Source organism: Phaenicophaeus curvirostris, chromosome 2 (genome assembly GCF_032191515.1).
Source record: "Phaenicophaeus curvirostris isolate KB17595 chromosome 2, BPBGC_Pcur_1.0, whole genome shotgun sequence".
In the NCBI taxonomy this organism is placed as follows: domain Eukaryota; kingdom Metazoa; phylum Chordata; class Aves; order Cuculiformes; family Cuculidae; genus Phaenicophaeus; species Phaenicophaeus curvirostris.
The window spans coordinates 84,019,316-84,033,699 of NC_091393.1; the positions used below are offsets into that span (position 1 = coordinate 84,019,316).

The 14,384-nt window shown below is 38.9% G+C and overlaps 1 protein-coding gene across 1 annotated transcript; it reads right to left on the bottom strand.

Annotated features, from left to right (window-relative positions):
• Window positions 1–328: 328 nt before the first annotated feature.
• TLR5 (toll like receptor 5) lies at window positions 329–12,663 on the bottom strand. The gene is made up of 3 exons (XM_069852721.1): window positions 12,490–12,663; window positions 9,635–9,768; window positions 329–5,181 (listed from the first exon to the last, which is right to left on the bottom strand). Exon 3 carries the CDS (start codon window positions 5,172–5,174, stop codon window positions 2,592–2,594), a length of 2,583 nt encoding a protein of 860 aa, XP_069708822.1. The 5' UTR covers window positions 5,175–5,181; window positions 9,635–9,768; window positions 12,490–12,663; the 3' UTR covers window positions 329–2,591.
• Between the last annotated feature and the right edge of the window lie 1,721 nt (window positions 12,664–14,384).

A 14,384-nucleotide genomic window follows, 5' to 3' on the forward strand; every position in this document is an offset into this window, starting at 1 on the left:
AATTTGACACTGCAGTTATTCATATGCCTGCTCCACAAATGGGACTGGTGTTTAGTAGCATGTTTTCAAAAAATCCTATTACTGCCTTTTGAAGACATCTTCCAATGGAATTTGCAAGGGACAGATGGGGGCTGGGCTACTTCTATGTTTCTAAGCTGCCTCTGCAATAGGAAGAAGTTTTTCCAGCCACTCCTGACACAATTCTGATCTCATTAAGTTTCAAAAATGGTATTTAAGCACAGAGGCAGACAATGAAATTTCACCCAAAGGTTTTATTTAAACTTTTATGTAAAAATCAGACTTTTTCAAAGACTGAAGTAAATGCAAGTTTTATGTAGCCACCCTCCACCAGTGGCATAAGCATGAAGTAGACAGAAGCATTTGAAACAAATAAAAAAGACTTGGTTTATGCCATCTCAGTAATCTCTGTATCTACTTGCTGTTTCTGCTTACACAGGTCGGCCAAAGTAAGTTTTAAGTATCTGAAGTGATAGGAGTGTCTTGTGAGTACACAATAAGGTCCTAAATGGTGAGGGCTCTCAATTCACACTTGATCAAAAATATTTTGTGACATTCATTCAAAGATAATTTCTGAAGTATGCTTTCAAAATTCCTATCTCTTACACCACGTACAGATCCATAGGCTGACAGCCTCGATCTGCACATGATCTGAACTGTACAGGCTCATTTCTGCTTTGGCTACCTGTCAGTGATTTTCAATGTGAAATACTCTCTGGTACAACCTCCGACTTTAAAGGTTGCCTATAAATATTTGCAGTGGTTCGAGAAAAAAGAAAAGAATTGGGCATTTTAAGAGAATTGTAAGACATGCTGAGAGTTGTAATGCAGATGGTGGCTTTTCTGAGAACCCACAGGGGCTCTAAGAAGCCAGGGCTGCTGGTTCTTTTTCAGCCCCCCCCTTCTGCAGCAGTATTTTGTCCCCATTGCCAGCAGCTACATTGGCCGGGAGGCAGGAGTCTGGGGAGCTCTAGCTGTTACCCGATCCAACAGCGACACCCAGGGCTTCATCACCACAGTCAATCCCTTTTTTTAATCTGCTCCCCTGCACCCCATGCTGCCTGGAAATTTTTCCAAATTTTAGCCCCCTTTTTAGCCCTTTCTGTTCCTGAATGACTACATTGACTGAGAAGAAATTAATATTTTGCTGTAGCAATTTTCTCAACAGCAATCCTGCATACGGGTGCACTGAAAGTAAATTAGATCAACCACAGGCACATCTATATTCAAACAACTGCATTCACATGAAGTGGATTGTACTTTTTCATCTCTATCAAAATAGTTACGATGGTATTGTTCATTTGCAACTAAGGTCAAAACAGACAACTTATAAAAACTCCCATTTCTGCTTCCTCACTACAATGAAAAACTCACTAAGGTCATACTGAAATTATTTTTGTAAGCTTTTGTTGAATAAATGCGTAATCCATGTGAATGTTTCACACAAGGAGTGTGTCACCATTGAAATAATAGGTGCAGGTTCTGTAAAAGTGAACATTGAGTCAGACTTTTATTAAAATGACCCTGAAAAACCCCTTGAAGACACATACGTGAACAAACAGTGGTAAAATGATTAGAGTGGTAATACAGTACCAGGCATTAATGACTCTAGCAAAACATTTCATTAGAAGCAGAAAAACACCTCCAAATTCAACAGGATATACAGAGACCAACTCAAATAACACACCAGTTGTCTGTACTTTCCACTCCCAGAATGTGAAAGCTGTCTGGTAGTCACTGGGCCATTGGCCACATCACCAATGTAGAGCCTGCATGGCTGCTGAGGTAGTTTCTTGTTTGCTTTCCAAGTTCAGACTTGCTTCAGATCCAAAGGGGGTACCTGCTCCTCTCCATAGGGCAGGAAGCAGCTCAACTGAAAAAGCACCAGGCTGAAACAGCAGCAAATAAAGTAAACCAATGACTGTAGCTTTACCACCAAGCACAGAAGCTGGGGAAGGGAAGAGGGCAAATGAAGTTCAACGTTTGTACATTCCAGCTGTGAAGTTGAGGTTAATTAAGTAGAAAACAAATAAATGAAATCTGTGTTACATTGATTTAAAGCATAAAGGTGCAAAGCACTGGATCTACTTTGAAAAAGAGCACTAAAAGTTAAGAGTTTAGAAAGCACAGGAGTAAGTATAATAATCCATGAATCCATAAGTATAATAATCCAGTAGTTGGGCTAGGCCATACTTGGTCACTTCCTTACAGCACCATGGGCTCTTTTTGGAAAAAACAGCTGTGGGCATCATTCTCTAATGGAAACAGACTTTATGTGAGCAGTAAGTAGCTTAAGTAAATGAAAAAATCAGGACTAAATTGCCTGAAGCTGAGCACTCGAAATGTGAAACATCATTTAATTCTTCTGAAAATGTGTCTCATAGTCCACAAACTATCTGCACTTTCAGATATTTGCTGGTTGCTTTCAAGCTGTCTCCATGTTTCATAGGATTTATAGTGAAACAGTTATCCTTCTACCTGCTTTTTCAAAGAAAGAAAAGTAAACTTCTGTTTATTCCTGCCATAGCACAGCTGGAAATGGGGTACTTAAAAAGCCAGCAACCCATACACTATCAACGCGAGACCGCTGCTACAGTTTGCAGCTCTACAGCACTGGCTTCCCTTTGCACTTTTTTTTCCTTCAGAATTTGGCAAGAAAGGTTATTTAAAAACCAGTCTACATCCTGGTAATCTTCAGGCCACCGCAAATATCGACTCCTTTGTAAAAAGTTTTGAATTGGTTTATGTTTCATCAGTTGATATTGAGAAAGTGACCCAACCACTACCATAATGAGGACATCTTTTAGATCACAGAAGTACCGGCTCTGGGCAAAATTAAAGGCTTCAACACACCAGCCATCTTTGAGAAACTGTCTGGTCACAATGCAAATTGTTTTTCTGCTGTTCCAAATGGCATCACGAATATTGTTGATATGTTCTTCCCCAGGCAAGAAATCTCTTTCCTCAAAGCACAAGGTAAACCGGTTTTTATCAAAATACTGCGAGTCCAGATGTTTTAGCAAAGAATTCTGGACCCATTCAAAGTCATTTTTGCTGTAGCACAGATACGCATCATATCTGTATTCACTTCTATCTGCTGCTTGTGGATGGCTGTCTATCACTTTTTTTGTGATAGTTTTATACCAGACAAAACAAATCCCCCGGCAGCGAGTGAAAATGATGACTGCCAACAGAAACATTAGAAGAGTGGCAGAGGTGAAGATGAATACTGAGAACCTGAGTGCCTGCTGGAGTTCATCTTCATCACAATCATCATAGATCAGAGATGACAGTGGCACCCCTGCAAATGCAGGTGGGTATACACAGTACCTGTCAGACTGTGAGCCAGCTAGGGTTACATTGGTTCCATTTAGCCACACTAGTAAACTCCTCAAAGTACAATCACAGACATACTTATTATGTGTAATATCCAGAATACTCAAAGTCATAAATACTTCAGGCTCAGGGGAAAAAAGCTGGTTTCTAGATAAGTTTAAGTTTTCCAGGCTTTGTGGAAAAAGCCCAGGAGAAAGATGAGACAATAGGTTGGAAGCTAGATTAAGTCTTTTTAGAGATGTTAGACCTCTAAAAATCTCCTGCGGAAGAGCTCTAAGGTAGTTGTTATTCAGATGTAGAACCTGAAGTTTGGACAGTGCCCTGAACACATCCAAACATAAATCTCTCTCCCACACAAGCTGCAACATATTTTCACCTAGATCCATATAGATTAACTGATTGTTTCCTGTAAAGTTATTACTTTTCTCACAGTAAGACAAGCGGTTCTGTTTTAAGAAGATATACTGCAAATCTGGAACTTGGAAAAGAATATACAGGTCACCTAGGTTTGCCAACCAATTTCTTTCTAATTCAAAATATGTTGCTGCTATTGCTGTACCATCTACAGACGTTATCTTATTGTCACCTAAATAAACAGAGGTCAGATGTGGAAAGGAAGGGAGTTTTTTAATGGCATTGTCTCGGAGATCAATTATTTTCAGACTAACTAAGTTACTGAATGACTTTTCACCAATCATCCCAATATGATTTTGCTGTAAATCAATATACATTACACTATGTAGACCCTCAAAAGTATAATCGTACATCTCACCTAAAAGATTACTTGAGAGATTAAGAATTTTTAGGTTTCCCAAGCCAAAAAATGCTTGCCTTTGGATTTGATTTATCTTGTTTTTGAAAAGGTTTAGCAATTCCAGATTACCAAGGCTTTGAAAGATTAATGAATTGAGAGAGAAAATGTAACCATCTGAGATATCAAGCAAATGAAGATCGCTTCTTGCTAGTCCCACAAATGTATCATTATCTGGATTTTTTAAGTTATTAAAGCCAAATCCTGAACCCATTGTATGAGAGCTAAATATTAAAGATCCGATTTGAGTCCCTTTAATGGCTGTACAGAAATACTGGACTTTCTCTGTGCTCCAACCATTTTCACTAAGATCTAGTGAGATAAACGTAATATTTCTGAAAGGATTTGGGCATTTGGCCCAGACAGCTTCATCTGTCTTGTACAAATGATTAAAACTGAGGCTAAAATATAAAAAGTGTTTTCCTTGGAAGCTGGTGAGATTGCTTTCACACAGGTTGGATATCTTGTTGGATTTCAGGTTCACAGTTTTCAAGACTGTTAGATTATAAAATAAGGGATGAGGCTCAAGCTTTGTGATTTGGTTCCCTGAAAGATCCAATTCTTCTAATGATCTCAGATCTTGAAAGTAACACTCCTCCAAGATGGAATCTCCAAGGTAGTTTGCATACAGATGGAGTACAGTCAGACTTGCCAAGCCCACAAAAGCATCAAGATCGAGTTCAAGAATCTTATTGAATCCCAAGTCTAAGACACGAAGGTTTGGCAGGTTCCTGAAAGCTCCTTTTCCTATGGTAACAGGATATACATATTGCGTTCCAATTTCCAACACCAACAAGTGCTCCAGCAGTGGAAATGAAGTTGCAGTCACTTGTCTGATATAGTTGAAACTTAGCAAAAGCTTTACTGTATCCTTTGGGACAAGTGGAATATCCGTGAGGTTGCAGAAATAATACTGGGAGAGTTGGGCTTCTGAATAACATTTTCTACGTGCACATATACAACTAACTAGTGATATTCCAAAGACAAGTATTAGCTGTTGACGTAACATCACGAATCTAAGTGAAAAAAAAAATGAAAAACAGTAAACATTAATTCTGTAGTTGGCTATCTATGCATTAAGTTATAGAACACATTTTTAATAATTGTAGAATAAAAGACTAATGTTAAATTAAAAATGACTAGTGATTTGGGATTTATCCTTTCTCTGAAGTCTAACAGGCATCATTTGATAGGCTGGCTGATGAGAAGATGGGTCCCAAAGAGATGTGAGCACCTCCTATGACCTGAAAAGTAACCCTCCTTTAGGTACCTTACGGGAGGCACCAAAACCCCACTAGAGAAGCATGAAAATCTTGGCCTAGCTATTTAATTTGCATCGTGGAACTGATAATGCTGGTGTTAATTCCTTAATCAGTCACATAAACAGGTTTAAACAGTTTGAATTACCAATGTAAAGTGCAGTCATCCAATCACCCCAACAGAGGAAGCCAATGCTGCTCTTCCTTTGAGCACTCTCCTTGTGAGGGCAATCAAGCTATTTGGAGTTAAGACTGCTGTCACACTGAAGTGTCTAACACCCATGGATTTTAAAAGGGGTACTTCTTTTGGGGCTCCTTGAGCCTCAGATTAAGCCTACAATGTGAAATTGTTCTTGAAAGGGTTGTAAAATAATTTCAAAAGTATAGGCAGGAACAAGGCTAACAATAAAGAAAAAGGAAAGAAAAAAAAATGTGGTACCCTGAAACTGAACTGCAAGATTTTGTGTTTTATGAAAAACTACATTTCCTGAACTGTAAATTCTTAAGTTATACAAAAAGGTGCATAAATTATTTATGCAGCTTACTAATGAATTGGTTTATTCATTTATTCCCATTCTGGATTATCTTTGTATTATGCCATCCATCTGTCTGTTTCTTTATCTAAGACAAAAACCTCTTCAAAGAAAGACAGGTCTTTTTTATTGAGCATGGGAAAGAACAGATCAAATTATTACCCCTAAAGTGGTTTCTTATGTACTGTAGCTTTAATAAACCTTCTAATTAAGATTGAAACTACATGCCTCTCCTTTTAGAAAAGCATTTATTGAAATGAAACAACCAATGGAAGAATTTTTGTGACTTCCACCACAATCTGCTTAAAAATACGTTAAGTGTAAACCCTTGTGGAAACAAACTTGATGGCCATCTAATGGCTGCAAAGCAAACCTCCTTTAGAAAGGAAGAAAGTTGGGCTTTGAGCTAGTAATTAAAAAGAGGCAAACCCCAGTGATTAATATGATGATTTGAGCACATCGTTTCTTTAAAGTACACATACAAAAATCTATGCAGAATATTGCACTAAAATAACCTTATGCTTGTTGCTCTCATCAAAGTGATTCCTGGGAAATGAAAAAGTATGTCAGTAGAAATCCCTATTATATTCCCATCCGAGTGAAAAAGCTAGCCATTTTTTTTAGAGACTATCTGCTAAATAGGAATTACAAGTATATTATAGTACTACTGAATCTCATGATTGGCACTGTACCTAACATTTTTCTTGATATTCTCAAAGTCATCTAGTTATGCTAAAACCTTAACTTGTAGCAACTATGACTCCTAGCGTGAGTCTGCAAATTCTGAGGCTCAAATGCCAGCTGGGAAAAACATGTACCTTGCAACTTAAAATACTAAGCCTGCCATTTTTTAAGACAATTTCATGGTTTTGGTACAAGAGCTGATTTTTGAAGTAAAAGAGATTCTGAATATAGGAAAGTGCTAAATTCTGAATTCCTTGTACTCAAATTTCATTTACATTTTTGTCTCATTAAGGAATTTAGGATGATCTGCAAAGAAAAGCAAATTATAGGCAATGTATATAAAAATTCTGTTAAGAGATTTTAAATGAATGTATGGGGAATAATTCCTAGCACTAGAAAATAATTTTTTCTACCCTCTTTCTTTGACCCAGCATGCACCGCTAAAAGGGGACATTATAAAAAGTAAACTATATAATGTTAGTCTTTGTGACTACAAAATGTTGTAGGTTATTAAAAAACCCCACACAACTAAACACACAACCAGACATACAAGATCTTGTTTACTTTATACTTTTTCCTTGAACCATGAAACCCAAACACCAAGTTTCCCTGTTATTATTTGTTAACTATTACAATGATTCTAGCTGACACCATAATGTAAGATATTTAGCACAAATAGTTTTAAATTACATTTATCTTTCAGACATTTCCATTTCCATTCCTTGTATTTGTCTAGATGCTACGGCTGGTTTTTAAAGTATGAGCAAAATCACAGCATTAACAAAAGCACTGACAAATAAAAAGTATTACGGAAGTGTAATTTTAATAGATATGTGTATCAACTTACCACAATAAAAAGCTCAAAATGTTCAGAGTGGAAGAATTAGAAAACATTGTTGTTGGGGTTTTTCTTTAATTAAAAAGGTAGTTTTATTTTTCATACTAGAAAATATTAACATGGTGAAATACTTCTAGCCACTTTTGCTTTCACACTTATCTGCTCTACCGTTTCTTTGTAACTTAAAGAAGTCTCTAATAATCTCTTGACAGTTGTTAAACTCCACCTCCACTCTGGTTTAGTGACAAGGAACATTTGGAAACTTTTGCTCATTTGACATTTATAAACTCTTTGCTCCCTCAATTTTTTCTGCAAAAGTTACTACTTTTTCCTTTGAATCTTGGCCCTCCATGAGCAGGGGGAGGATGCTAGGAGTAAGTAATGCCTCTTACTGCTTTTACGAGGACAGCAAATACTTTTAATTTAACAGAATCCCTCCATGAATTATTTTATACAACCTTTCACCACTGTACATTAGCACCTAAAATCTCTTGGGAAGAATATTCTTCCAAAAAAATTACCATCATTCCATTCAGTTATGTGCCTGTGCATGGAGATGAAGGGATGTTTAAATGCTTCATTTGTTATTAAAACTGAATCAATGAAGTTTAGAGAACCAGAGCTCAGCATCTGAGACTTTGTTTCATTCTACTGCATTGCTTTCAGAAGAGGTAAATGTTAAAGAGGTGGTGGAAGGTAGGAGGGGTAGGAAAAATGCAGCAAGTGCATTTGGGATGTAAAGTCCTAAGCAGAATGTGTTTATGAGCAATGGAAAGAACTTCTACAATGCAGATTGGATAGTCTACCTAGATCTAAAGGTAGCAAGTGAGTGCGTACAGAATACAAATAATCTAGCTCTGGTCTCAACCCCTCAGGAAGAGTGTGTTTGGATCAGGGAAGGCCAACACAGATACAACTGACCTACAATATTGTCCTAACTTTTTTAAAACTCAGTTTTGTTACCTTGGTTTTACATCATGTAAAAACCTTCACTAGCACACAAAAAAAGGAAGGGGAGTGACAGTACCTGACAGTAGATGTAGTAGTCCCTGTCCATCTCAGCACAGCCGTGTATGAGGTCCAACACAAAAACCCCAAGACACTGCTTGTAACTCTTCATGCAACAAATTAAGAACTCAACCACTGAGACCTTCAAAATGGCTCCCTTTTGAGTTGACACACAGCTGCATACGATGTTGTCAATGTTCAAAGCAACTCTGCAGAACATTTTCTGAAAGGCTGTTGAGGATTGCCATCATTTTTGCTTTCACATTTTCTACTGACAAAAAAAGAACGCTGACTTGATCTTTGGGAGAAGGTAGTTATTGGCTATGAACCACTTCACTGACAAAGCATTGTGGGCTGGCATGTTGTCTCAATGTTAATTCTTGCACACCAACATTTTCCAACTGAGGGTAACAAAAAAAAAATCTATATTTGAACATGTGTCCACTGGTACAGAGTGAAGAGACTGAGCTGAAGTTTGTCTCGCTGTGACAGGTTAGAACATGTCCTATAACCATCCCTTTTCCTCTCACCTCCCACTCTTGGTTCCTAAGCTATAGGGTTAGTATCAGGTTCTTTTGTGTCGGAACTCGTATAACTTAGGACACCCACAGAGGCTGTCAGTAAGCAGAGCCTGAAGCATAGCAGAAGAGGAGGGCTAAGACTGTCATCTTTTTGTTGTATGCAAGCCAGGAAAGACACTAGAACAACAACTGTCCCATAAAGAGTTAGAAAGGATTTGCCATTCCCCTCTCCACATCCCCAACAAAAATGCACTGAAGGCCACATAAATGAAGAACGGGTTACATACCATACTTTTGTCCTTGCTGATGGTTGAGAGCATTTGCTTGCTTTTTAAGAGTGATACAAAGGGAAAATTCTGGTCTCAGAAGTGGTTTTGTGCAGCATTCAGTAGCATGCTTACTCTCTTCAGCTGCCTCCACTGCTTCTGCCTCATAACCCTAGGTCAAATATGAATGGAAGTGAACAGACATGTATCGTATGTGTTTATGAAAATGAGCAGCAGGCCTAAATGGTTCTCAACTTTCAGCCATAGGTTTTAGGGAAGCAAATTGCGTGGACTGTAGAGAAGATTTGTCCAATATAACTGTCTTTAAGTTTTAAAGAGTTTTAAGATCTTCTGACTAACCTATTGCAGTGACTTCAGACACCCAGAGGAATTGTGCACCCACCATGAGAAACAATCTCATTGTTTGAAATAATTTCATAAAGATGAAGTCTTCTGATCAAGAATACCAGCCATTTAGTTGTTTGGGATGTTGTCTGTGGATAAAAAGGTAAAGACAAAGGTAAAGTTGGTACATTTTTCATTATCTGCACCAAAAAAACACCACCAACAAAAAAAGCACAAATTTTCATGCTAACTTTCACGAAAACATCCATGTCATTTTCTGTAGTCACTGAATCACAGATGAGTAGTGTATATATAAATAAAGGTAGCAGTATGTTTTGATGGGTGTGTGAGAATCTCGCCTCTAATTGCCACAAGCCTGCTTTAGGATTAAGGGTTGAACATTAATCCTAGATGGACACACTTACAGTAGTGATACAATGAATAGGGGTTCCTGCCCATACTGAGGTTCTGAATTCTGCTTGAAGTAGTTATGCTTTTAGTCTGAAATTGTTTTAGCATACTGTGCCCCTACATGGCATCCAACGTTACTAACAAAAGTTGCAGACTGTCTTTCCCAGACCAGAAAGAACAGTCGATTGTTAAATCCTTTGGAGACAAGGGATTAACCAATTCCTAGAAGAATTGGTTAACCCCAGATCTTTCTGCCAGAAGCTGGCAAAGTGCAGCACTCACAAACAGTATCAGTAAAGAAATCTGCTGCAAGTACAAAGCTCATGGACATGCAAGGGAAACAATGAACAGAAAGAGTTTGGAACCTTTGGACATTTTTGCTTTGTTTCAGGTTACACCTCAGTCACTATAGATAACCTCAGCTAGCTCTGAGATTTCAAAGGCTTCTTGATTCAGTCCACAAGTTCTGGAACAACAATCCTGAAAAAGTCAAAGAAATTCTTCCTTTCTTCTCTCCTCTCTTTCTCTCTTTCAAAACCAGTTTATTTTTGAGGACAAATGTTAGGAAAATGTTCATGTACTAACAGTATTAAAGTTTAAATACCTAATCTGTAACTGATCTTTGGCCATATTGTACATAGGGTGCTTGGAACAGCTCCAGGAAAGAGTTTACAGCAGACACAACAGTCTGTTACCACTCAGCCATGCTGACAGGACAAAGCTGAGCTGTAAGACACACGTACAGCTTGTTGGCAGTTAGGGCTGAAACGATCTCTCACAGTTCAGTAGGGTGGGAATGCTGAGCAAACACAGAAGTGCTGTAGGAACCTATGCAAGACTCTACTCCTGACCTGAGACTTGATATGTTAATGAATGATGTTAGTTCCCATCTTCTCATCTTCAGTCCCTTTCTCTTTTCATTATACTTTGTCTTAAGCATGAAGTAAGTGCAGAGTCCTGCACTTCAGTCACAAGAACCCCATGAAACATTACAGGCTTGGGAAAGAGTGGTTGGAAAGCTGCCTGGTGGAAAAGGACCTAGGGGTGGTGGTCAACAGCTGGCTGAACATGAGACAGCAGTGCACATGTGCACAGGGCAGCCAACAGCATTCTGGCTTGTATCAGAAATGGTGTGGCCAGCAGGAGTGGGAAAGTGATTGTGCCCCTGTACTCCACACTGGTGAGGCCACACCTTGAATCCTGTGGTTGGTTTTGAACCCCTCACTACTATAAGGACATTGAGGGGCTGGAGCATGTTCAGAGAAGGGCAACAGAGCTGGTGAAGGGTCTGGAGCATGTCTTATGAGGAGGAGCAGCTGAGGGAACTGGAGTCATTCTTATTTCTTAGAGAATGCACAGAACAAGTAAAATACCCTCATCTTATACCCCAATATCATTAGTCCTTTCTTCACTCTTGGCAACAACTACGGGCATCTTTCCCAGAGGCTGGTGATACACACTGACTGTGCAGGACAATTTGTATTTGGCACTTGGTAAAATTTCTCAGAAAAAAACCCAAAGACCTTCAAAGAGCACCCTTTTTCTTTTAATCTAACATGTTGTAAACCTACTGACAATGAGGAGCACATAAATATAGGCCATAAAATAGTTCTTAAATTATATATCACAAACAGTAAGCCTTTGTTCTTAGGCTGGCCAGATAAAGACCAACTGCTATTGTGAAAAACTGTATTGCTGCTGTTACCTGATTAGGTCAAACGTACTTACTGAAACAAAAATAAAGCTCCAAGCTTTCACCCAGGGTCTAAGCCATCATAACATTATGCTCAGAAAAAGCTGTGCAGTGTAAACAAACTTTTCTTCATGGGACCCCTCTAGCCAATTACAATCCAATTTCATTCATCAGATTACAGAAGGTGTCCTGTTCTACCTCCTCAGCCTCTCCCTCAAGTTGCTAGGATGCTTAAGTTAAATACAGCATTTTCCAACTTAACATCAGGAAAGCAAGTGAGTACTGTGATAGTTCTTGTCATTGACTGGAAAAACCTAAGACAATAAAGCATTTAATGAGTTGACAGAGAAGGACTATGAAAAGCAGCCACTGGTTTGGGTAATCAGAAGTTGCCTATGGAATGTAATTACCTTACTCTTGTTCGTCATCCAGATTTATTTGTTTTGATATCCCCTGAGATTATATGACAAGGTGTGGACACACACACTTCAAAGACAGTGTCATTCTTCTAATCTTATCATATTATTACAGTTCTTTAAAAGAAAACAGTCTCCAGAAGGATGGGAAAATAAATTTGAAAGTATAGAGTGAAACATGGTCTAGGCTATTTCTCTGAGAGACAGGAGTAAACTGGAGAGGCACAGGGAGGGTGCTGTAGCCCCAGACTCCAGCCCCTGGCCCTACTAATGTTTTTTGGTTTTTTAGCCCCTGACCCCATTTTGAGTGTTTCCCTCCCAGGCAGAGCCAGCCTTGCTCTTTTCCCTACCTGAGCAGCCAGCTGGGCTGGCTGTTGCAGTGAAGTGCTCCAGCACTGAGTACTGGTCCATCTGCTAGCCTGGGGCAGCCCAGGCCCCTCTGCATTTGTGTCTCACAGAGAATTATGAAGGCAGAGAGCCTCAGCTAGGCTTGAGATAAGGACAAACAAGGTTTCTTATGCTCTTCCAGGTCCTGAGGAAATTAACATCACAAGGTTTCAATAAGGACAGTGAAAATTCTTGGTTTGTTTGGGGTTTTTGTTTGGGTTTTTTGTTTGTTTGTTTTTCAGTTTGGTGCTACAGTTGTCTCTCAGCAGAGTTGCTAGTTCAAAACGGTACAAACCAACACTGGATGGTCACAGTCTGCTCCCTAAATCCATGTAATCTTTTAATCTAAACACTGCCATGTGATAACTGCCTGGTCTGGACTAGAAATCACTCCAGGGAAGTAATGTTTCCCTCCTGTTAGTTTCCCTTCCCTCTTACCTATCATTTTGAACTATGTTTTTCACAAAGAAGACTGAGCCCAGGAACAAAAAGTCCTTTATTGTGCTCACAGTATAATTAGAAGCAGCCAGGATTAAAATTCTCACCAGGAAAAGATCAAAGTGATAATAGGAAAATGACTCTCAAGAGCGACAGTCAAGTTTTTAACTTACAGGCCAGCTACACAGACGGGACAGAAATACTTAAGGAAGCAGCATTCAGACTGTAACTCCTCAGGTCACAGGCAGAGCTCTGTACAGCCTTACCTGCAAAGTAAACTTTTTTACAAATCTTATCAGTATTGTCATACCAGTGAAACAGTGGTCAGGCATAAAACAGTGGCAATGGTTCAGTAGCTGAAATCAGCAAAGATGACTAAATGGTTAGCTGGAAGGGAAATGGCATGGTTGCCACGCCTGCACTCCTCGGATCCAATCTGAGCATGTTATTTGTTAAGAAACTGCTAAAAGACTATAGACACAGGTGCCTAAATATGTAGACCCAAATGGAACAATTGATAACAAAGATTTTTTTACTTTTTCAAGTATGTTTTTTGCACATCGTTTTAAGAAAAGGAATAAAAAGATAATAAGCTACAAATGCGTAGTGACAGAAAGACCATAAATGTAGTACAAAAGAGAAACAGACAGCCAATTTGACCAGCATTTAAGCGAAGTTAGAAACCTGCCCCACTCTTTCCTGGAACGGACATGTTGAAAGGATACTTTCTGAGTTCCTTTGAAATAGGCACATATCAGAAGAAATTTGAGTTAGTTCTAACTTGTCTGTGTAGGAAAAAATTACACTCACAAGTACAGCTGACATAACTTTGTACTGCAGAACCTGTTGTTCAAAGAAGACCTAACAAGTGAAGAAGGTAGGAAAGTATCTAGAAGCCTTTCTGAAACAGTTCTTATGTGAGGCTGTTGGTTAGTTAGCCATTTAATCGACTCACAGTATGGTAATAAAGTCCTACTGCTCACCTGCATATATATCCCAGGTTGAGTGCTCACCTACTGATATCCTTATACAAGATGGCCCCAACCTGACCAGGAAGACTATCTGTCACACAGGCTAACCTGCCTGAAAGGCATTTAGAGTGGAAGCAGGAAACCAAACTATATACTCCATGCAGTACATGTAGAAAGATACGCACCTGACTTCTGAATCCATAAAAGACCTGCAGTCTTACACCTAGGGACTGCAAAACCAGAAATCCCTGTGCAGGATAAATTTGAAATTCTGTCCCTACCCAGCTCTTTCTGGAGAGAAAGCCATCAGTGTCTTCATTTAGCACATCAATCTATCATGTAAAACAGCTACACTCAATTTTGCTTTTGGCACAATGCAATACCAAACCCTTTCACCTCACAAATGCTCAATAAATGTGGAAGCATTGGTTATTTTGGACTGGAGGCAC